This window comes from Lactuca saligna, chromosome 6 (assembly GCF_052625555.1).
Source record: "Lactuca saligna cultivar CGN05327 chromosome 6, ASM5262555v1, whole genome shotgun sequence".
In the NCBI taxonomy this organism is placed as follows: Eukaryota; Viridiplantae; Streptophyta; class Magnoliopsida; order Asterales; family Asteraceae; genus Lactuca; species Lactuca saligna.
In genome coordinates, this window is record NC_136422.1 from 165,354,152 (window position 1) to 165,375,846 (window position 21,695).

Consider the following 21,695-nt stretch of genomic DNA (forward strand, 5'->3'; position numbering starts at 1 on the left):
AACGATATTTGTTATTGATAGTGTATTTGTTTTTCCGTTTCTTCGGTAGTCATGGATCTTGTATTTTGTATTAATGACTTAATTTGTTTGAAAATGGAGTTTGGTCCTTTTCATTGCCCTCCATTTATAAAAATAACACTTTTGGTCCTTTTATATAAAAGAATTTCATTTTTAGTCCTTAAAACACTTTTCTTGAAACTTTTGTATAATTTATTTGATGAAAACACGATTTTAACCCAAAGTTTACTTAGTTGACAGCTTCAGCCCCTCTAGAATAGTGATTCTCGGTTAAGGACCCATTTTTCACAACTTTTACAGTTTTAGCCCAAAATCTAAAAAAGTTTGCATTTTTGGTCCTTTTTTATAATGAAAAGCATTTTTGACCCTTATAAACATTTTGTTATGCTAATTACCCCTGTTTTACAGAAAGTTACATTTCCAGCCCCTCAAACTTGTAAATTTCGCATTTTGAGGCTTATTGGGCCGAGAAGCCCATAATTAACCCATTAGGTTAAAATTTTACATTTTAAGTCCCTTAAAATTTATAATATTCAGAAAAAATATTTATAGAAACTGTTTTGATCCCTTTTAACCTTCAAGAAACTGTGACTTGTTGATTTTTACCCAAAGTTTGTATTTTTGACAATTTAAGCCCAAAAATGGGTTTTGTGTTAAAGTATGTTCATCATAACCTTATAAACTATTTTTCTTGACTTGCTTAGTGTAAAATAGCTTAAGTTATGTTTATTTCCTTTCTCATGTCTTAGATCTCGGATTTACCCCCTTTTTGGTAACATATTCATCACAAATCACATGAAATCACACACATGCATGCATCAAATCACACATAACATACATATACACATAGATCTACACATTTTCTTGTATTCTCCTCTATAAAACTCATAAAAATCAAAACGAAAGGGGTATGAAACTCACCTTGAGTTGTGGTTTTGGTTTTGAAGAAGATTTGGAGAAGTTTGGTGCTATTTTCGGCCTTAGCAAGTTCCTTGGATGGATCTCGAACTTAGTGGGTTCTAAGATGCAAGATCATGAACTTGCATGGATTAAGAGATGGTTTTTTTGATGAAAAAAAGTAGCTAGCTTATGGATCTAAGCAACATCTTACCTTAGATGATGAATTTTTGTGGAGAATTTCCTTGAAAGCCTTCTAGATCTCAAAAGTATGGAGAGGAGTGGAGAGAGTTCTCTTGAGAGGATTTTTGAGTGAAGTGTGTGTGTGTGTATGGGTTTGAATTCGACCGAGAGCAAGAAAGAAATGAGAGAAGAGAGAGTGAGTGATTGGATGGTGCATGGAAGTATGAGTCATTTTGCATGGGAATCCTTTGAACAATTGTGAGGTGGCATCCAAGAGTCAACTCCTCTTCTTGGGTTGGGCTTGGGCCGAGAATGGAGAGGGAAGAAAGAATATTTGGGCCTTAAATGCTTAAGTCTATTTTATGGTTATGTTGAGTGATTTTTTGCCCAAATAAATATAAATATGATTTTTTTTTAAAGATCTATTAGGGCTAAATTAGGTTAGTTATGGCCCAATAAGGTCCATTTAAATATTTTATTTCATTCTAGGCTCACTATGGCCCAAAATATTAAAATAAATGAAAGTGGGTCCAATTAGGACCCATTCAAGAGTTCTAAGCCCAAGATAGTCCAATTGGAAGCTTATTTGTCCATTGAGCCCAATAAGGAAATCCTAGTCCAAAATGGACTTAAACAAAGATTTCTAGGGTTTCCAATTATTTGTTGACTATTTGCAGTGCTTATATGAAGTGTTTGGTTGAAATTCTGTTGTTATTGAATAAACATCTTACATGTTTTCACATTATTGGTCACATTTGTTATCATTGTTCAATGTTTACAAGGCATCAAAATTCTTAGTTGGGACATCTTTAATGAGGTTGTATGAGGTCTAAGCTATGAAAAACAAGTTGATGCAACCTTCATATATGGCTAAGGTAATGGGGGTGGCATACTCCTTCTACATAGGAGGTTTTATTACCATGACTATTTTGCCACAAGTTGTGAATTGTTGGGCTTATGTTGGAAGCCCCCAAAGATGGCATTAATGGATATTCTTGCTTAACATCACCAAATGATAAGTTAACATCTTAATATAGATGGTGCAACTTGAACTTCATCTAAAAAAATTTACGAAAGTACTTACTCTCTAATGCTTAAGTTGGTAGGGGTTTTAGTATGATTAAGAGTAGTGAGTATGTGAAAATTGTTTTGTACCACTATACCTTATGGATGACATAAGAATATGTATTTATAGTCGTTGGTTGGGGTCAAGAAGGTGGAGATCATCCACAAGACCACAATCAGTCACGATGTACAAAAGATGCTCTTAGGTCGACTTTTATATGGATAATGGGTCAAGGACAATCCTTATGGAATGTTTGGTTGTATCCAAAGATAGGGGGATAAGGTGCATGGAGTTTGTTTTGTGTTCTACTAACCTGGTTTGCTGGCATAGACCATGCTCCAACGATCGTAATTTTGTTGGTATGGTAATGCTCTACATACTATACTACGATATGAAATGGTGATGTGCCTATTACATAAGTTTGAATAGATCCAAACCTCATGGCCAAACTAGTTCCTAAGCCCTAAACGTAACATCTAACCTCGATAATAATTGGCAAGTATATGGCGTTTGATTATCTCCAACTTCTAGACATGTCTTTCAATCAAATATGAATACCATTCACACACTCTAACGGTTTGACCACGCAATCCTTTTAACTACCTTTGAAATTGTTTTCGTCATTTATCGTCACATATGAATAATGATCGTTTTTCTGTAAACGACATAATATTTTGTAGTTTTTCTGTAAACGACATAATATTTTGTGGTCCATAACCTTATCAACTTTGATCAAACACAACATATATTGCTTTCAGTTTGATAACGACATATTTTGTTAAAGCTTCCATTTGTAGGAATGTCTATTTATCAATTTATCATAGAAAGAACCACACCAACTACTTACTTCTCTAGATAAACCGGGTCCATTTATAACTCTTTGCGGTCCAATAAAACAGATATCATCAATTTATATCTCATGTACTTAAAGTTGTATATTAATTCCAAAGGTAATCACAAAAATATTAAAAGTGGAAAATCATCATATATTTTCCTACTAATTATGTTGATATAAGAATATTAAACTATTTGATTAAAAAAATATTAAACAGAGAGCAAACAAAAAAAAAGTTTTAAAAATAAAAGCCATACCAACTCGAACAAGGTATAAAAGGCGAATATAACGATAAAATTGAAAAAAATGAGTTTAGGGCTAAAATATCGAAAAAAAAAATTCTATAAATTACAGTGAAAAATAATAAAATATGATATGCTAATTGGTTGTACCAAACTGTACAAACAATAAATGCAGTCAAGGAGTTCCCCTCAGAGTGACAACTGAAGCAAAGAAGCCAAAAGAATAGCTACTCGTTTACACCAAAAACGTGAATCTCTGTGTCGATAATCCCCAGAAACCCACACCTACTGTGTGAATACACGTCAACAGCTTCAGTCCCCGTAAAAATTTACCATGTCGCCGTCCGGCAACGATTCTACTGTTGCCGGCGACGGTTGTTTATGCGAAGACGGCGGCGATGGACGGAAAAAGTGTCAACAATGCGAACGAAAGTCAAAGAAGAGTGGTCTTACATCGTCTTCGTCTTCGTATGCTTTGCTTAGCTTCGATTCGTTTCCGGTTGAAGATTATGATAAGCGGTGGAGGATCTTCACTGCCTCTGTGAAAGGATTTGCCATTGGAGCTGGTATTAAAGGCGGCTTATCGCTCTTCGCAATCCTTGCTCGATTGCGGCGTCGACGATCGTTATCTTCTGCTAAGTAAGTGATTTGAACTCCACTTTTGAGTTGTATCGGTGTATATAGCATTGGATCTCTTCAATTTCTACTTACGTACAACCCTTGGAAAACTAGATGTAAGTTATTGACAATTTACTGTTCATATGGAAAGTCCATTTTATGATTTACGAATAAGTCAATAGAGCTATACTACGACTTGGTAGATCAAACATCTACATCTGAACTTCAATATTTTTGAGGATTTGCGATGTCTAATCAAAGCTACAGCAGTATTTTACCAACCTTTTCTTGTGTATTAGTTATATTTTTCGAAATTGATTATTGGATTTTGATTGTTTATACAAGTTTTACATGTTTGATGTTTTTGATCCAGGAAGGTGCACATGGCTTCAGGTGGTGAAGATTTAATTTTAGCAGTAAAAGAAACACTGAGATATGGTCTCTTCCTTGGCACTTTTGCTGGGACATTTGTGTCTGTTGATGAACTTATAGCTGCTTTAGGAGGACATAGAAGGCATTTCCATTTTCCCCTTTCTATATTCTTATATTTAAATTTTTCATTTTTTGTTTCTAATTTTCTTCAATAATAACGCTTCAGAACAGCAAGATGGAGGGCTTTATTAGCAGGAGCAATAGCTGGACCTTCAATGCTCCTTACAGGATTCAACACACAACACACAAGTTTAGCTGTTTATATTCTCATGCGTGCAGCTGTTCTTGCTTCACGTTGTGGAATCAAAAGCAAACGATTTGGCCGAATTTGTAAACCTCTCACGTGGGCCCACGGAGATCTTTTCCTAATGTGTCTCTCATCTACCCAAATTCTGTATGTTTCTTCTTCAAAATTTCACTTATTATTATTATTTTTTTTCTCTCAAATTAGGGGGAATGAATGATCTTGGGTTTCCTAATTCCTCAGGTGTGCATACATCTTAAAGCAAGACAGTTTACCTCAATCATACAAATCTTTTCTCAATAAACATGGTGGAAAAGACCCAATTATCCTTCAGGGTATTAGAGATATTGCTTGTGGTATGCCTTTTACTAATCTAGATCAAATACAGAAGTACTACAAGAGTACAGGTGTTGATGTAGTGCTTGATCCCCAAATGAAAGTTCCTTGTTCGGTATGTATCTCTTTTTAATTTATTTAATTTTTTAAATCTGAATTTGCTCATTTAATATTTTTTTTTCAGATTATACATGAAAATCAATCATGTAGTTGGCATGCGATTTCTTTCTTTATTCAAGCATATAAAAGAGCAATACCTGTTTATCTTCCAGTTTATTTGATTCCTGCACTTATAGTACATCGTCAAGGACTTGCAATTCGGTATGTTATATGTATATATTATTATATTTTAATTTTAATTCCCATGTTCTTAATTTAATATATATTTATTTTGTTTATGTGAGGATTAAGGGTTTGCTATAAAAAGAAATGTTTTCATTTAAACTTATGCAGGCCTTTCACAATATTGGCTAAAGGTCTTTTTGGTACTGCAAGATCCAGCCTGTTTCTCTCCACATACTGTACTTCAGCCTGGTCAGCTTTACATCAGTCACAGTCACAGTAACAGTAACATTTTTTTTTTATCAGAGTAATTAATTTGGTTGATTTTTATTAGGGTTTGGACATGCTTCCTCTTCAGACTTTTCAAGAGATGTAATGTCGCCATGCTGGCATTGGGCACGGTATGATTCTTAACATGCCCCTTGATATATGTGTATAATTATATGTTTAGTAAAACAAAATTATATACATTGATATGTTTTTTACATTAAATTTTTTTTTTTACCTTTTTATGCAACAAAGTGGTTTTTAGACAAAATATGTAAATTATGCAACAATGTGTTAGCTTTCTACCAATTCATGCAACAAAGTGTTGCCTTTTTACCAATTTATGCAACATTTACTATTATTATTATTATTTAACGACTTCACCCATTTTGACAAAAATGTTTCACATTTATACCATTGTATACAAACCTTGATAAAATGTTGCATCTTTTGGTCATAAAATGAAGTGTAATTACACTTACAATTACAACATTGCATGTGTATCCAATATGGGATAAAAATAAAATAGTAACAAAGTTTGAGATTTATGTGTGAATGTGAAAGTAAAAGTTATGTTATTGGACAATGGATAGTTTCCAACGGGTTTAGGATTGGCAATTGAGAAGAAGAGCAGAAGAATAGAAATCTCACTCTACTGTCTAGCACGAGCAATCGAGAGCTTTTTCACAACAATGTCTGAAATTGGATACATGCCACATTTAAAGAATTTAAAAAGAGTTGATGTGTTGATTTTTAGCTTATCAACAGCAATCATAATGCATTGTTATGCGATTGAAAGAGATGTTTTTCGTTCAAAGTACTTGAATGTGCTTGATTGGGTGTTTGGTGTGCCTCTTCCTCCATATGACACCACCCCACGAAAAAACAGGAATGAAACCATGGACTGAAGTGAAGAAGATGTTTGTGTTAAGAAGGTTAATGACACTATTTCACATTTTTGTATTTGCTCTAGTTGTGTTCAATAGAATATAATAAACTTCAATTCTTTTTTTTTTTTTTTTTTTAATGTTACCATTATAGCATGTTATAGCAAGTTTAAAAGGTTTTATTATTTTGGGGTTGTTTGATAAAACTAAACCATTTGAGGTTGTTTGATATACCTTTTAATGGTCGGATAAGAGGGTAATCATATTCACATTGTTTGATATCATAATTAGAAGTCTCAAATTCAGTCATATAGCTTCTGATATGTCTCTTACTACGTCTGATAAGAGGTTGAGTCTGATTCGGTCGGTAACTATCGAACTTGTTATTCGGTCTGATAAAAGGTTGAGTATGACTTTACTTAATTTCTCAATCACATCATTTAAGTAACAACTATCAAATAACTCTTTACATCCGGTTCTTAGAGTTTTTTTAATGAAAAAAAATGGGAGAAAATTGAAGGAAATATGTCTTCTTAAGTTTTTTTAAAGAAAGGAAATGTGAGGATAAGGGTGTTGTGGAGTTGTGTTTTTATTTATTTATTATTATTTTTTTTAAGAAGGATGAATGGAAGGAAATACGATGATAATGTTGTTATGGAGTTTCATTTAAGGTTGTTATGGATTTTTTTTAACACCCGCTTCCAAGTTGAAGTAAAGAAAAGAAGAGAAGAGAAAAGAAAGTAATGAGAGAAAAGAAAGGAAAACAAATTTGTTTTTTGTGCTTACGAAATTGGAGAGAATTGGAAGGAAAATTAAACATTTTATTCTTTCTTTTCAAATCCTTCCAAATTGGAAGGAAAGTTAGGAGGAAAAGTGATCATTACATTTCTTTCCATTTCCTTTCTTTAATGAAACATCAATCTCTCTTACTTTCTTCTCATTTGGAAAAGAAAGGAAATGTATTATTGAGTTTCATTTAAGGGAAAGAAAAGGAAATGGAAGAATTGTGAGGGAAAGAAAATGATTATTTTTCATCAAATCTTTCCACCCACTTTTGGGTGATTAATAGGGAAATAAGAGGAAGAAAAAAAGAAGGGAAATGGAGAGAAATGAAACTTCTATTTCATTCTCTTTTTTTCCCCTCATTTTCTTTCCTTGTAAAACTAAGAATGTGGCTTTGAATGGTTCACAGAAGATGGAATTCCTTAACCGTTCAGTAGAGTTCCTTCAAATTTCCAACATTCAATTGCTTCTATTGATAAGATGTAGCAACTTGAATGAATACAAACATACGATAATTAAAAATGATTATACATACTCAAGCGTGACACAAAATAAAATTCAGACAACAATTTCATTCAAAAGCCTTTTGACAAGCATCAAACCCAATAAAAACATAGAACAATATCAATTTAATAAATGTATTATCCAAATTTTATTAGACAAGTTTTAAATTAGGAATATATATATATGTGGTAGGTAGTTTCAAACTTTCAGTCAACTATACATAACTTAGGTTGATGATATGTACATCCACCATTTATAGAAACCATACCCATAAACCATTGCGTAAATCATTGTTCTTATAGGGTAGAACCTAAACCTGCCAAAACAAAACAAAAAAAAACACAAATATAACAAGATGCATTAATATAGAGATTCCAATCGACTACATTGTTTTTATACAATTTTAATAAAACACATTAACACAAATGGTTAACTTAGTACAAAAGTAAGAACAATTTAATGTAGATAATTTATATCATATATTTATCTAATCATAAACCATAACACCACAAGTAAAATTATATATTTGAAAAAAACAAAAAAAAAGTGCGATGAAGGAATAGAAATGGACCTGGAAGGAGTTGGAGGCGAGTGAGGGGGATGAAGAGGAGGCAACTGAGGAACAGACAACGGAGAACTCCATTGAGAAACAGGACGATCGAAAAACTCCCAATCAGGAAGAACGACGCCTCCGATCGCTAACATTCCGAACAGATACGTCGCCATCACCTTCTTCAAGGAATGCGTGTACAGTCCTATCACCGCCATGATTGCAGCTAAGCATATCAGAGATCTTCGCAAAGCTGCATCATCCGCCATGAATAGATGTGTCTCAAGTTTTAGGGTTTACGCCAAGAGATTGACATTGAGAATTGAGATGATGAGGCCATGGGGAAGGGAAGAGGGAGAGAATGTGGAAGTAGTTGGCTGGTGCCATAAATGCATGCTTGTACTTCATCATTTAATGGAAAATATTTTTCATTTTTATTTTAAAAGGTTTTCAAGTTCAAGAATTATAAATTTATATTAGGGTAATTATATTATGTTTTTGTTTGATAAGAGATAATATGACATAACAAAGTTTTAGATACTATGACACGATATTATGTTCATTTTTATTAACATGAAAACAAGCAAATTAAAACAGAACACGACAAAACACCAAACCTAATGTGGTCATTTTTCATCATTTGTGGTTCCCTTCCTAACAATCAGACATAATTTCTTTCGCTTTCTCTTATTATCCATTTCCTCATCCTCATCATGAGAAGACATGTTTTTTTTTTCTTTTTCGATATCATCAACATCTTTAGCTATTATGAGATTAAATATATTGTTTCTGATAGCTTTTGTTTTGCAGTCTTTAGCAAAATGATTTTCCTTGTAACGCTTATGACAAATGATGTTATCTTCTCTCCCATCTTCCGTGGTGGCAAAAATTTTAGTTTTCTCAACCTTCAGTGCTTCAGTTTGAGAGGAATTGGTTAGCATCAAAGGTTGTTGAGTTTGTGGTTGATACGAAGGATTTTAGGATATTCGGTAGGTTGAGTAATATGAATTGGAGGGTTGTTTTTGGGATTGTAGGATCCACTAAGGGGAAGGCGTGTGAACTATTGATTTTTTTTGTTTTGAAACTTGGTGGTGGCATCCTATTGAATTGTTGACTAACGAGAGCAAGATCATTTTGGAATGCTTCATCATCTATCTCAATGTTTTGATCCTCACATGACTGTTGTTGGGGAAGCCATTTTGGATTTTGAGATGATCGCAGTGATTTATAGATAGACTGAATTGTTTGAGCAACCAAGGCTAAAGGTGCTCCAAGTTCACTACAATCTCTAATCACTTTAGATTCTTGTGCTTCGAGTTCAACATATAACTTGTACACAAATAGAGTTTTGATTTTGCCATCTCCTTGAATAATCATTTTTGCAATTATCAATTGCTTTCTTAGACCATTCAAAAAAAAATATTAGTTTCATGATTGGTTCTCACTGTACATGCATTTGAAACACGAGTGATGATCAAATTGAATCTCTTAAACGATTCGGCTTGACTTTCTCTAGGCAGAGCTTGAAAATCGTTGAATTCATTTAGAGTCGTAGTCAGCTTCTTGTCTTGAGCTTATTCCATGCCTCCAAACATATTTTGAACAACCGTTCAAATTTCTTTTGCAGACTGACAGTTGATGATAAGATCATTAGTATATAGTGGAACACCACAATATATCTCACCAAAAGTTATCTCAACATTTTCCATCTTAGAGATATCATTAGTTGTAGCTCCTCCACCAAGTCTTACAGTTGTTCCATCAGTGATAGGAGTGAAAATTTAGACATGTGGTCAATCTTCAACAAATCTCCAAATAAATTTACCAAGTCTTTTTAGATAACTTGTCATCCTTTGTACCAATCATGATATTCAACTGCTAAAAGCATAGGAGCTCGATTTAAACTACCAATATTGTTGGGTACATTTAACAAATAAACTTGTGCCAAAATTTGTTGTTTCAAAAAATAAGCTTATTCCCAACATAAAAAACAAAGATTAATGTTCATCACTAAATACATGACTTGAATCATATAAAACATACATCAAGTTGATAGTTGATACTACAAAAGTTTTTCATAAACAACTATAAATCTCCCATGAAGAATTAAATGCCCTTATTCATCTTCTCTTTCTGGTGGAAGACCACATGGCAACAACATTTTCTACAAAATGAAGAAAAAAAACAAAGGAATTACTTACTACCTCCTCTAACTTCTTCCTTATTAGTTATTACAACATTGTACTTTGAAAAATCTACCCAAATATATAATATTTCCTCCATTTAACTCCTATTTTTTTATAAACTTGATATATGATCATATGAAGAATAATAGCATACCTGCATAAAATTGTAGCGTTCTCTTCCAATTGATTCATTTTCTGCTATTGCAAAGTATCCAAGCATTGGATAATGCCCAACATATGATGCATAGCTGTCTCTTTGGATATTAACAGCCCATTCACTTCAACCAAAAAACAAAAATACATAAACAATTTTATGATTTTCAACAAAATTCATATCCATTAATATTTTCAACCTCATTTTGTAAAATAGTGTCAAAAAATAAAAAAAGACACTCACAATCTGTTCATGTCTGCATGCCCTGTTCCCACATACTTAGCTTGCAGATGCTCAAGTTGGGAATTGATATTAAACCTGTCACTAGCCTACAAACCACTCATAAAACAATGTTGTTTTGAAAAATATATTTCAAACAAATTATCAAAAGTCAAAGCAAATGAAATAATATGTACCTGCATATTGCCTGTGTTGATATAAGTTCAGATGCTGCAATGTCATTTGTAACAGATTTGTAGGATTAGTATCAAATCAAATAATCAAATAAGTTGTTAAACTTGTTATATAATATTGAATTTCCAGAAAACTACAATAGAGGTTACATCATTAACAAAAGGACTACAACAATGTGCAAAACCAATGAAGTTTGCATCAATCTATGATTATGATTGTGTGTTGTTAAACTAAGTCTGGGACATTTTCCTGTTCATACAAATTCGTATCACATTGAGATTGAGAGTGTAAACAATTATAAAGTGGTGCATAGGAAGCAAGTCTGTTTTTTCAGCAAGTAATGTAATTTCAATAGAGCATAGCAAGTATGAAAAACGAATTTCAGCAAACAATTGTAACGTGGTACATCCGTACATAGCAAGCAATCAATTGTTGTTCTAGAAAGCAGCTTAGCAAGCATCGATTTTCAGCAGAAATTCGATTTTCAACAACCAATGTCAATTACAGTAGCAAGCAATCGATTGTAATGAACCATCGATTTTCAGGAATCAATCGATTCTCACAGGAAATCTGTTTATGAAAGACGACAGCTCAATGGTAAATATGCAGTCGATTCTACATACCAGCGAGAGAGAGAGAGAGAGAGAGAGAGAGAGAGAGAGAGACTCACTTATAGGCGCAAGAGATGGAGAAGACGCAGCAGTCGTGAGATCGATATGGAGAATACGAACGTCGTCGGCAGCAAAAATTAGAGAACGATATAAGAAGGTTTGGTTTTTAGATAGGTTTTGTGAAAAGTAAAAGGGGGTAATCTTTCATTTTTCTATAGGAGAAAGAAATGTAAAACAATCCAATTTTTTGAATGAATTCATTTTCATTCATTTTGGTGAAAAGATATTTCATTTAATAATCTAATTTTATCTTAAAAAGTTGAACTACTGATTAGATTCAAATAAGTGGAATTAGATTCAAATTTCCCCAATTTCATTAAAATTAGGTGGAATTAGATTCAAATTTCCTTCAATTTCATTATATTCCGGCCAATAAAACATCCCTTCATAGTTACACAAATAAATATATCTTTCGATAATTAAACAACTTATAATTCTTGCCGTTTAAAAAAAACTTGGAGCTTTTTCTATGGAAATTGTAAAAGATGCATTCCGTTTTTTCTGTCTAAATGACCATTTTATCCCTTATTTGCTGACATAAATACGTATGATTATGGTTTGTTTTATCGTGTCACTAAAAAAAAGTTCTTTAATATTTTTAAATGCAATTTGCTCACTATTCACTAAGCTTTATTTACTTATCATTTCAAGTAATAGCATCTCAATATGATCAATCATAATCTTTTGTGTTGTTGGACTTTCGTCAAAAAATTTAATAATTGTCGCGGTCGACCCTACAAAAAAGAAACACATAGATTTGGCAACATGACAACTTCTAGCAAATTTTGAGCTGCCTAAATAAATCTTTGATGCGATAAATGTGGTCTCTTCTTTAAGGAATATTGACATATGACTTTGAAAACCAAGATTTGTATTACAAAGCAGTGAAATTTGGTTTGGATCATGATCAAACAACTATGTCAAACCTAGGCATCATTGTGTTTACAATCAAAGTTTGGTTTAGGGAAGGGTATATAAAGTTTGTTATTAAAGAAAACTTGCATTCCAACAACACACGATTGATGGAACTCATCCAAGATGCTCCTTAATCACGTTATTACCATGTAAGTCATAAGTCGTTCTACATTTAAACATAATTGAATTAATAAATGAAAATTTGTTAAAAATGAAATGAGTCGAGGTTTTGAAAATTTAAAATCCAGAATAATTTTAACTTGCGACATTTGGATAAGTCCATATGGTTCACCGAATTCGTAATTTGTTTTATCACTCATTTCATTAGGTAAAATCATTGACATTTATTGTCTCATGTTGGGTTTGTGTCGTGTTGTAACTCTGATGTGGAATCTGAAGACCATATTTTATTTACATGTGGCGTGGCTTCTGCAATTTCGGGAAGTGTGCAACAATGATGCGATATTCAATTTCCTCTCGCAGTGTTTAACATCCGAAAATGGTTGTTTAGATATCCGCACACCCACAATCAAGTATATAGAGTTTTAGATTTTAGTTAATAAAAACATATAAATTACAAAACAAACTTTTTTCTATATCTTTTGATAGTGCGCCGAAATAGTTGTATGTTTTTTAAGAGGAAAAACAAATAGAAGAAGATAATTTTTTTTGTTTTTTTATACAAACACCATCTTTCTAAAATCAAATAGCTAATGGGTAATATCATTAATCAATCATCAATCATCATACCCATCAAGTGATTCACAAAAAGGAAGTAAAGAAGAAACTACATTTTGATGGTAAACAAGATGTTCTTGACTTGTACATTATACCTCAAGAACGTGATCTTGAGCGCACAAATTCTTCTAATCTGTCCCAAACATCAAGTGCAGCAGCTCTATCCTGATGCCTCTTGTTCTTGCTTATCTATAAAACATCATCATCTACTTTAACTACACATAAATAAGTAAATCCACAACTCAAATTTTATTTAAACCTAATCTCACCGATATGATTTTCACATTCCATTGCTTTACAATCTTTGCAGACTCAACACTATCATCCTCAAAACGCATGTAAAATCCAAGAACTACACCAAATCATGTTTATTTAATCACTCGTATAAAAATTTCATCATCACATCAAAATGAAATGAGAAGTTAGTTTTACTTACTTTTGTTGAAGATCTCAACATGATCTTTGAAAGGCCAATCTTTAAACTGCCACTCTTTCCCTAACACGAAAACAGCCACTACTCGACCCCATTCTTCAGCTTTCAATGCAGAAGGTTTATCCCTTACCTCATAAGCTGTCACTACTCTATCCCTACTGCTAAACTTCTTCAAAACTGTTACACATTCTGGTTTTGGCCCCTTCATCTGCTTCATCTTCACATCAGTAGGTATAAACACTCCATCTTCTAAAAATTCTTTCACGTTATAGATAGTGATCAGTGTCTGTGAAGCACTTGGAACCAATATAATCGGGACCCCATCACCAATCTTGCTCCCCTTCATTTTTGGCCTTGGAGTTCCGTCTAACCCTAACCCTAAATCCTCTCCAAATCCTCTATCGATCCTGTTCTTAGCTACCAGACCATCTTTCCTCTGTTGCGATTCTAATCTCTGTCTTTCCTCGTCTCTCTTTGTTGCAGCTGTAAGCACGCTGTAGAAATCCCTATGTCTACACTCCAATATCGTTTCACGATCCTTCAATGGTCTTTCGATTGCTCTAAGCATGTCCATAGGGTTTTCGAGAGCCGCAACCCTAGGTTCCTGATTATCAACATCCAATTCGTCACCAGGTACCACGTTTAAATTAGGGTAATCGCCAATACGGTAATCATGATTCTCGAAGTTTTGATGTTGAGGTGGAGGCGGGAGGAACTCGATAGCGTCGGTGGATGAAATTCTACCTTGCAGGTACTCAATTAAGGGTTTGCGATCGAGGAGAGTGACGGCAGGGATCTTCTGTGTGCCGGCGTAACGGATGTAATCGTGGTGCTTGATGTTGACATTCTTAATGAAGTAAACTAGGGTTTCGAGAGTGTAGAGATTACCTTGTTTTGATCTGTAGGCCGTTTCGATTGTGCAGGGGAACGAGTAGGAAGAGCCGAATCGGTACTCGTTGTCGAATCGGACGATTTTGTCGAGCTCGTTTCTCATCGTCATCTCCCGGAGAGCCGTTAGAGGATCCATTTGCAGTGTGCAGATGTGCCCTGTGCTGTGTGTTTTGAGTATTCGGTTTTGTGTTCTTGTCTGAATGATACTATGAAGTCGCCGGTGTCTTTTTTTCTTACAGAAATAACACTTTAAACAAATGTTTTAAAAATCTGTTCATCTAGCAATGTTTATTCGATTGGAATCAAATTGAATAAAAGGATTTTGCATAACAAACTTTGATAGCATTTTCAAATCTATTTAGATTTATTTTAATTTGAATAAAAATGCATTGTAAATGTTATGAATCTTTTTGGAACGTGTGTATTCATGTAAAATTATGTTTTGTTTTGATAATATACTTTGTTTTCTTTTTAATTTATATGTATTAATGTAAAATTTATGGTTATTTGTTTTCTTAATATATTTGGAACGATCTACAACTTGTTTTTATGTGTATTTTTTAATGTTTTGAATTTTTTTATGTGTATTTTTAATTTTTGAATTTGTGTTTGAGGGGGAAAAAACATGAAAATTTTAGAAACTTAGTTGAACCAGAAAGAAATTGATCGTCATACCAATTCATTTAAAAACAAGTTTTTAAAACATTGATTTTAAGTAAGAGTTTTATAAATTTTACATAGAGTCATTATTGTTTTTTTTTTCACTAACAAATATGTAACACGGAAGAAAATGATATTTCCACTTAAATAATTTATTCTTTCATATAAAATATTAGGTTATAACCTGTGGACACCATGATTGATGTCTTTTAGTAGTAAAAAAAAATTCATCAAAAGGATAAAGGATCCATTTCAATCCAAGAAAAAAAAAATTATGTTAAGCAGACGAGGTTTTATTTTTCGAAAGAGAGTAGACGAGGTGTTAGAAATCCAAATTTAATGAAAAGAACTCAAACATTAGAAGGATATTAAACTCTTAATACCATCAATGATACCTTTTCATGTAAATTTATAAGAATTGTCTTTGTGGCTGTAAATTTATAAGAATGCTCTCTGTTACAGTAATTTTACAAGAATGATCAATGTTCAAGTATATTTACAGGAATGATCAATGTTATAGTAAACATAAATTAACTGTGTAATCTGGTTTATAGAACAACCAATGTTTAAGTAAATTTACAAGAATTAAGTACATGGATATTTTCAAAAATATTATAAAAAGTACATAACTATTTTGAAAAGAGTTTAGAATGTATGTTGCGAATATCCAATAAAATTTAGAACATATGTTGGTATTTCTAGAAATATTTGGAAACTATTTCTGGAACATAAGCATGAAAGTTCTCTGCTATTTTTTCCCATAAAATAGCATCGTACTCTGAAAGTACAAAGTAATATTGCAATGCCAATTTATAATTATATAATGCAATATAGGTTATCATAGTACAATCTTAAAAAAATATCACATTGATGGTTCATGTCTAAAATATTATATGAATGGTCCTTCTTTTAAAAAACATATTACAAGAATCGTTCATTGGTGAAATATTACATAAATGATCCATGTCTTAAAAAAATAATATAGGAATCATCCCTACTTAATATATACATAAATGGTCATTATCTTAACAAATCATTTGCAAAAAAGTTAAATGTAAAAAAAGATGGCACACCTTTTACACCTTTAAAGGGCTCACATTGAATTGTCACAATATTTTTTGTGTTCTAACCGAAGATAAGCGACAACCACCACTATCTTCATACTTAATAACAAAATTCAAAAATATTTCAACTATTCAAATATATATCAAGATATTTTCCATAAGTAAAATAAATTTGGTCATTTGATGCTCTATGTTGTTTCTTAGTCTCAGATAGTATTTTTAGGACCTTATCAAAATTACTCACTAATTCATAGATGACTGAGAAAAAATGTTAAACCTGTTGGTCAACGATATGAAAGGACGTCAAAATGAGACATATATTATATATGTGAACTTAGATGCATAATCTTGGAATGGATCATTCTATTATTTTTACCCGTTCCGCTCCATACATTAATTATATCATCACTGAGATTTTGCTTCTGAATGTCAGCTAGGTTGCTAATAGTATAGAAAGTAGAATATATACCATTTGCAGTTCCATATTCACCTAAAATACAACATATCACCTTTTTCAAAAATGCTAAAATGTAAGATAAAAAACAAATATGGAGCAACTATTTTAAAATTATCACACAGTTAAGAATTACAAATTAACATATAGATCCATTGAAATTATACTACATTATTGTTAAGTCTCAACCCTTGAACCACACCCAAAACCCAACAGATCAACAACATTCAGGGACTAAATTGAAATAACTCCAATTATTTCAATCATAGTATTCTGGTTACAGGCTGTCACCAATCAGTAGGCATCACAATCTTCTCCTTAATATTTAGAGATGTATTTTCCTTTTATAGTTCCTGATTTCATGTTGTACATTTGGTATATATTGCTTGTAACGTATTCTGAATGAATCAATTGAATTCATATACACAAAGCTCTCTGATTCTTCGCATGGTATCAGAGCTAGAATCAGATCCTCCTTCTACAAAAACCTCTTCATCGAATACACCATTAATCTCCAGAACTTCCTCATCATCACCAGGAAGCATGTCCGACTCAAACTCTCTCACTATCAATTCTTCCATGAAGGATTTAATCATCGTTAATCTTCCACCAACCCTAAAACTCACCTCCTCCAATTACCTTTCTTGGAAAACTCAAGTAGAGGCCTATCTCTACGGTCTCGATTTATACAAATACATCGACGGGACATTCCCGTCTCCTAAACCTACCATCGGCACCGATGGTGTTCTTGTACCCCACAAAGACTTTGCTCAATGGTTTCGTCAGGACCAATTACTCTATGGAGCTATAGTTGGAAGCTTATCCCCTCAGATTGTTCCATTGATCACCAACGCATCTTCATCTCATGATGCCTGGGAAATTTTAGCCAAGACCTATGCCTCTCCAAGTTGCGGTCACATCAAACAGTTGAAACATCGACTTAAACAAACCTCAAAGACCCCTACCCAATCCATCACAGAGTATATGCAAGCCATAAAAATCATTGTTGATGAACTTGCCATCCTAGGTAAAAAGATGGACGAAGAAGATGTCATTGATACCATACTAGCTGGACTTGATCATGCATCTTACAAACCAATTCTGGATGCTGTTCATGCCCGTGACACCCAAATATCATTCAACGAACTTCATGAAAAGCTTATAAATCATGAGTTGTCTCTGGCTCAACAGGTTACTCCTGGAAACATTCATCATCCTTCTTCTGTTTTCTACATGCAACACAAGGGAAACAACAAGTCGTGGACACCTCGACAAACAAATCACTCCGGAAACAATTTTGGAAACAATCCATCCCACTCACAACATGTTGCTGCTGGTATTCTCCCCACTCCATCTGCAGGTGCTAAACCATTTCTTGGAAAGTGTTAATGGTGTTTTCAGAAAGGGCATTCTCTTAAAAATTGTTCTGTCTTCTGAACAGCCCATCCACGTGTTATAATACCCTCCTTTAATCGAGGTTCACAGGGAAACAAAGCACAGGTGCACATGATGACTACAAACAATGGTTCCACAACCAATTGGCTTTTTGATAGTGGTGCCTCTCACCAAGTCCCCAATGACTTGAACAACTTATCTCTTCACACCCCATACGACGGCACTGAGGAACTTGTCATCGGTGATGGTACATGTCTCAACATCACTCATATCGGTTTCCTTGTTATTAAAACTCCCAACACACCTCTAATTCTTAAAAATGTCTTGTGTGTTCCTTCTTTATCTCGCAATATAATTTCAATATCTCGCTTATGTCTTGATAACAATTTTCTCATTCAATTCTATTCTTTAATATTTGTTATCAAGGATCGGAACTCCAACATTCCACTACTCAGGGGCACAACAACATAGGGAATATATGAACTACAATCTTCTAAACCGTTTTCACCTTTGGTTTGTTCCATGCATCAGACCGGTTCCATGACCTGGCACCATCGACTCGGCCACCCGCATAATAAAGTTTTTAAGTTTTTATCATCCTTTGTCTCCTTCAAATCTAGTTCTATTGAAAATTGTAATTCGTGCCATATTAATAAAAGTCATCGTTTACCTTTCTCCACCTTTTCTTTATCTTCTAATGCTCCCTTGGATTTAATCTTTTATGATGTTTGGAGTTCCCCTGTTACATCCTATGATCACTACAAGTACTACATCATATTTGTTGATCATTTCACCAAATACATTTGGCTTTATCCCTTACAAAGAAAATCAGATTCCTTAACAGTTTTTATTCGTTTTCAAAACACTGTTGAAAATTATTTTAATCGGAAAATCAAATAGTTTTTTTCCGACAATGGTGGTGAATACATTAAACTTTCTTCTCATTTATATTCCTCAGGCATCTCTCACCTAACTTCTCCGCCACACACCCCGGAACATAACGGTTATGCGGAACGTTGTCATCATCATATTGTCGAAACCGGTCTTGCCCTATTATCACATGCACAACTACCGATCACATTTTGGCCTTTTGCATTCACCACTGCTGCATATCTAATCAACCGCATGCCCACTCCCACCTTAAATCATTCTTCTCCTTATTTTCGTCTGTTCCAACGTCACCCCAACTATTCAAAACTTCGAAGCTTTGGGTGTTTATGTTACCCATGGCTCCGACCCTATTCTTCAAACAAATTAGATCCAAAATCCATTCCTTGTATTTTTGTTGGATACTCTTCCACTCAAAGTGCTTACCATGCTCTTGATCCCATCACTTCCAAACTCTACACTTCACGCCACGTAACCTTTGTAGAACATGAGTTTCCTTTCACTAAACTTACCAACTCCACACATTCTCCACTTGAACCTTCTGTATGGAATCCTCTCATACTTCTCTCACCTCAAATTTCAACTTCATCAAGCATGCCCACCTCCCACCTCTCTCAAAATACCCCACTTGAGCCCACAGATACATTGTCACCCTCCAACTCTCTAGACACACCTTATTTCAACACTCCAAACCCATTGTCACCCCCACCCACTCCTCCTTCTCCTCCACATCCACCACCCACTCCTCCACATCCAAACCCACCACCAAAACCCACCACTAGAGCTCAACCAAAGCCAAACACCCGCTATCACAATTCAGATTTTATTTTATACACCAGCACTGTTTCCGTTCCACCTGACCCGCTCACCATTACTCATGCACTTAAACAACCATTATGGCGCCATGCCATGCAAAAGGAATTTGATGCATTAACACGTAATCAAACATGGTCACTAGTTCCTTCCAATCTTGCTCTTAACCTTGTTGGCTCCAAATGGGTCTTCCGAACTAAATATAAACCTGATGGGTCGGTTGATCGACTCAAAGCTCGCTTAGTTGCCAAAGGTTTCACCCAACGTCCTGGTATTGACTATCGTGAAACTTTTAGTCCCGTTCTTAAACCGGCTACCCTTCGTCTTGTGCTTTCCATAGCTGTCTCTCAATGTTGGTCCCTTCGCCAACTGGACATTAACAATGCATTTCTCCAAGGCACGTTAAACGAGGAGGTCTTCATGGCCCAACCTCCCGGTTTTGTCGATCCTTCCTTCCCAAATCATGTTTGCAAACTAAACAAAGCAATCTATGGTCTTCGTCAAGCATCTCGTGCATGGTACGATGAGCTAAAATCATACCTCATCTCTCTTGGTTTCAAATCTACAATTTCTGACCCCTCTTTATTCATTCTCACCACCGGACACTCTCCCATTTATGTCCTTGTTTACATTGATGATATCATTGTTACCGGTCCATCCATAAACCATATTGATCGTTTCATTCATCTTCTCGCACACAAGTTTTCTTTAAAAGACCTCGGACCTCTCTCTTTCTTTCTCGGCGTTGAAGTTCTCCCCCACTCCCATGGTCTCTTTCTTTCTCAAAAGAAATACATAACTGACATCCTTCATAAAGCTAATATGAGTGATTGCTAGTCTGTTTCCACACCGATTTCTTGTTCCGATGTGCTCACTTTACATGGCAGTAACCCGCATCCTTCTCCATCAGAATATCGCACACTTGTGGGAGCTCTACAATACTTGTCTCTCACTAGACCAGACATTGCCTTCACTGTCAACAAATTATCTCAATTTATGCATGCTCCTACTTTTCAACATTGGACTGCCTTAAAGAGACTTCTCAGATTTTTACAAGGAACCTTACATAGAGGCCTTCTCCTACGACGTGACTCTCCATTACATTTACATGCATTTACAGATGCAGATTGGGCTGGTGACAAAGACGTTTACCGTAGTACCACTGGTTACATCATTTATCTTGGTTCAAATCCTATATCATGGAGCTCAAAGAGACAAAGTACCCTTGCACGTAGCACTACTGAGGCTGAATTCAGGGCCGTTGCTTCCACAACAACCGAGGTCCAATGGCTATCCTCTCTTCTGTTTGAACTCGGCTATACACAATCCATTACACCAACTATATACTGTGACAATCTAAGTGCTACAACATACTCGGCGAATCCCATTTTTCATTCTCGAATGAAACACTTAGCTTTAGATTTCCATTTTGTGAGAGAAAAAGTTCAATCTGGCACCCTACGAGTTACTCACATCTCTGGTGAGGATCAACTAACTGACTTACTCACCAAACCCGTGCTCCGACCACGTTTCAACCTACTTTCATCCAAGATTGGTCTCACTTCAGGTTCATCCATCTCGCGGGGGAATGTTAAGTCTCAACCCTTGAACCACACCCAAAACCCAACAGATCAACAACATTCAGGGACTAAATTGAAATAACTCCAATTATTTCAATCATAGTATTCTGGTTACAGGCTGTCACCAATCAGTAGGCATCACAATCTTCTCCTTAATATTTAGAGATGTATTTTCCTTTTATAGTTCCTGATTTCATGTTGTACATTTGGTATATATTGCTTGTAACGTATTCTGAATGAATCAATTGAATTCATATACACAAAGCTCTCTGATTCTTCACAATTACAACCAAAA

The 21,695-nt window shown here is 34.3% G+C and overlaps 4 protein-coding genes across 5 annotated transcripts; 1 reads left to right on the forward strand and 3 right to left on the reverse strand.

Annotated features, from left to right (window-relative positions):
• Positions 1–3,370: 3,370 nt before the first annotated feature.
• Positions 3,371–6,434, forward strand: LOC145001476 (uncharacterized). Of its 2 annotated transcripts, XM_078960845.1 has the most exons (8): positions 3,371–3,880; positions 4,233–4,373; positions 4,458–4,685; positions 4,779–4,986; positions 5,056–5,192; positions 5,325–5,405; positions 5,488–5,554; positions 6,014–6,434. In XM_078960845.1, the coding sequence occupies exons 1-8, from the start codon at positions 3,576–3,578 to the stop codon at positions 6,326–6,328; spliced, it is 1,482 nt and encodes a 493-aa protein (XP_078816971.1). In that variant the 5' UTR covers positions 3,371–3,575; the 3' UTR covers positions 6,329–6,434. The 2 variants fall into 2 exon arrangements, with proteins under 2 accessions (XP_078816971.1, XP_078816972.1); XM_078960846.1 differs by lacking the exon at positions 3,371–3,880 and having other exon boundaries at positions 4,234–4,373; positions 4,463–4,685.
• A 1,225-nt stretch (positions 6,435–7,659) lies between these two features.
• Positions 7,660–8,519, reverse strand: LOC145001337 (peptidase). The gene is made up of 2 exons (XM_078960711.1): positions 8,166–8,519; positions 7,660–7,910 (listed from the first exon to the last, which is right to left on the reverse strand). The coding sequence occupies exons 1-2, from the start codon at positions 8,411–8,413 to the stop codon at positions 7,820–7,822; spliced, it is 339 nt and encodes a 112-aa protein (XP_078816837.1). The 5' UTR covers positions 8,414–8,519; the 3' UTR covers positions 7,660–7,819.
• A 1,564-nt stretch (positions 8,520–10,083) lies between these two features.
• Positions 10,084–11,684, reverse strand: LOC145001210 (uncharacterized protein At4g14342-like). The gene is made up of 5 exons (XM_078960566.1): positions 11,569–11,684; positions 10,901–10,934; positions 10,728–10,813; positions 10,485–10,608; positions 10,084–10,308 (listed from the first exon to the last, which is right to left on the reverse strand). The coding sequence occupies exons 2-5, from the start codon at positions 10,904–10,906 to the stop codon at positions 10,261–10,263; spliced, it is 264 nt and encodes an 87-aa protein (XP_078816692.1). The 5' UTR covers positions 10,907–10,934; positions 11,569–11,684; the 3' UTR covers positions 10,084–10,260.
• Positions 11,685–13,177: 1,493 nt separating this feature from the next.
• Positions 13,178–14,797, reverse strand: PHP (PLANT HOMOLOGOUS TO PARAFIBROMIN). The gene is made up of 3 exons (XM_078961362.1): positions 13,659–14,797; positions 13,492–13,574; positions 13,178–13,411 (listed from the first exon to the last, which is right to left on the reverse strand). The coding sequence occupies exons 1-3, from the start codon at positions 14,680–14,682 to the stop codon at positions 13,319–13,321; spliced, it is 1,200 nt and encodes a 399-aa protein (XP_078817488.1). The 5' UTR covers positions 14,683–14,797; the 3' UTR covers positions 13,178–13,318.
• Positions 14,798–21,695: the final 6,898 nt, after the last annotated feature.

What these genes read in the sequence shown, in the direction of transcription:
- LOC145001476 (XM_078960845.1), top strand. Translation starts at nt 3,576, where the DNA reads ATGTCGCCGTCCGGCAACGATTCTACTGTTGCCGGCGACGGTTGTTTA. An exon ending in CTCTCATCTACCCAAATTCT is followed by an intron (nt 4,686 to 4,778) that starts GTATGTTTCTTC and finishes CTAATTCCTCAG; the next exon opens with GTGTGCATACATCTTAAAGC. An exon ending in AAATGAAAGTTCCTTGTTCG is followed by an intron (nt 4,987 to 5,055) that starts GTATGTATCTCT and finishes TTTTTTTTTCAG; the next exon opens with ATTATACATGAAAATCAATC.
- LOC145001337 (XM_078960711.1), bottom strand. Translation starts at nt 8,413, where the DNA reads ATGGCGGATGATGCAGCTTTGCGAAGATCTCTGATATGCTTAGCTGCA. An exon ending in TCGCCTCCAACTCCTTCCAG is followed by an intron (nt 7,911 to 8,165) that starts GTCCATTTCTAT and finishes TTGTTTTGGCAG; the next exon opens with GTTTAGGTTCTACCCTATAA.
- LOC145001210 (XM_078960566.1), bottom strand. An exon ending in CATGCAGACATGAACAGATT is followed by an intron (nt 10,609 to 10,727) that starts GTGAGTGTCTTT and finishes TTTTGGTTGAAG; the next exon opens with TGAATGGGCTGTTAATATCC. An exon ending in AACGCTACAATTTTATGCAG is followed by an intron (nt 10,309 to 10,484) that starts GTATGCTATTAT and finishes TTCATTTTGTAG; the next exon opens with AAAATGTTGTTGCCATGTGG.
- PHP (XM_078961362.1), bottom strand. Translation starts at nt 14,682, where the DNA reads ATGGATCCTCTAACGGCTCTCCGGGAGATGACGATGAGAAACGAGCTC. An exon ending in TGTTGAGATCTTCAACAAAA is followed by an intron (nt 13,575 to 13,658) that starts GTAAGTAAAACT and finishes GATTTGGTGTAG; the next exon opens with TTCTTGGATTTTACATGCGT. An exon ending in GGAATGTGAAAATCATATCG is followed by an intron (nt 13,412 to 13,491) that starts GTGAGATTAGGT and finishes GATGTTTTATAG; the next exon opens with ATAAGCAAGAACAAGAGGCA.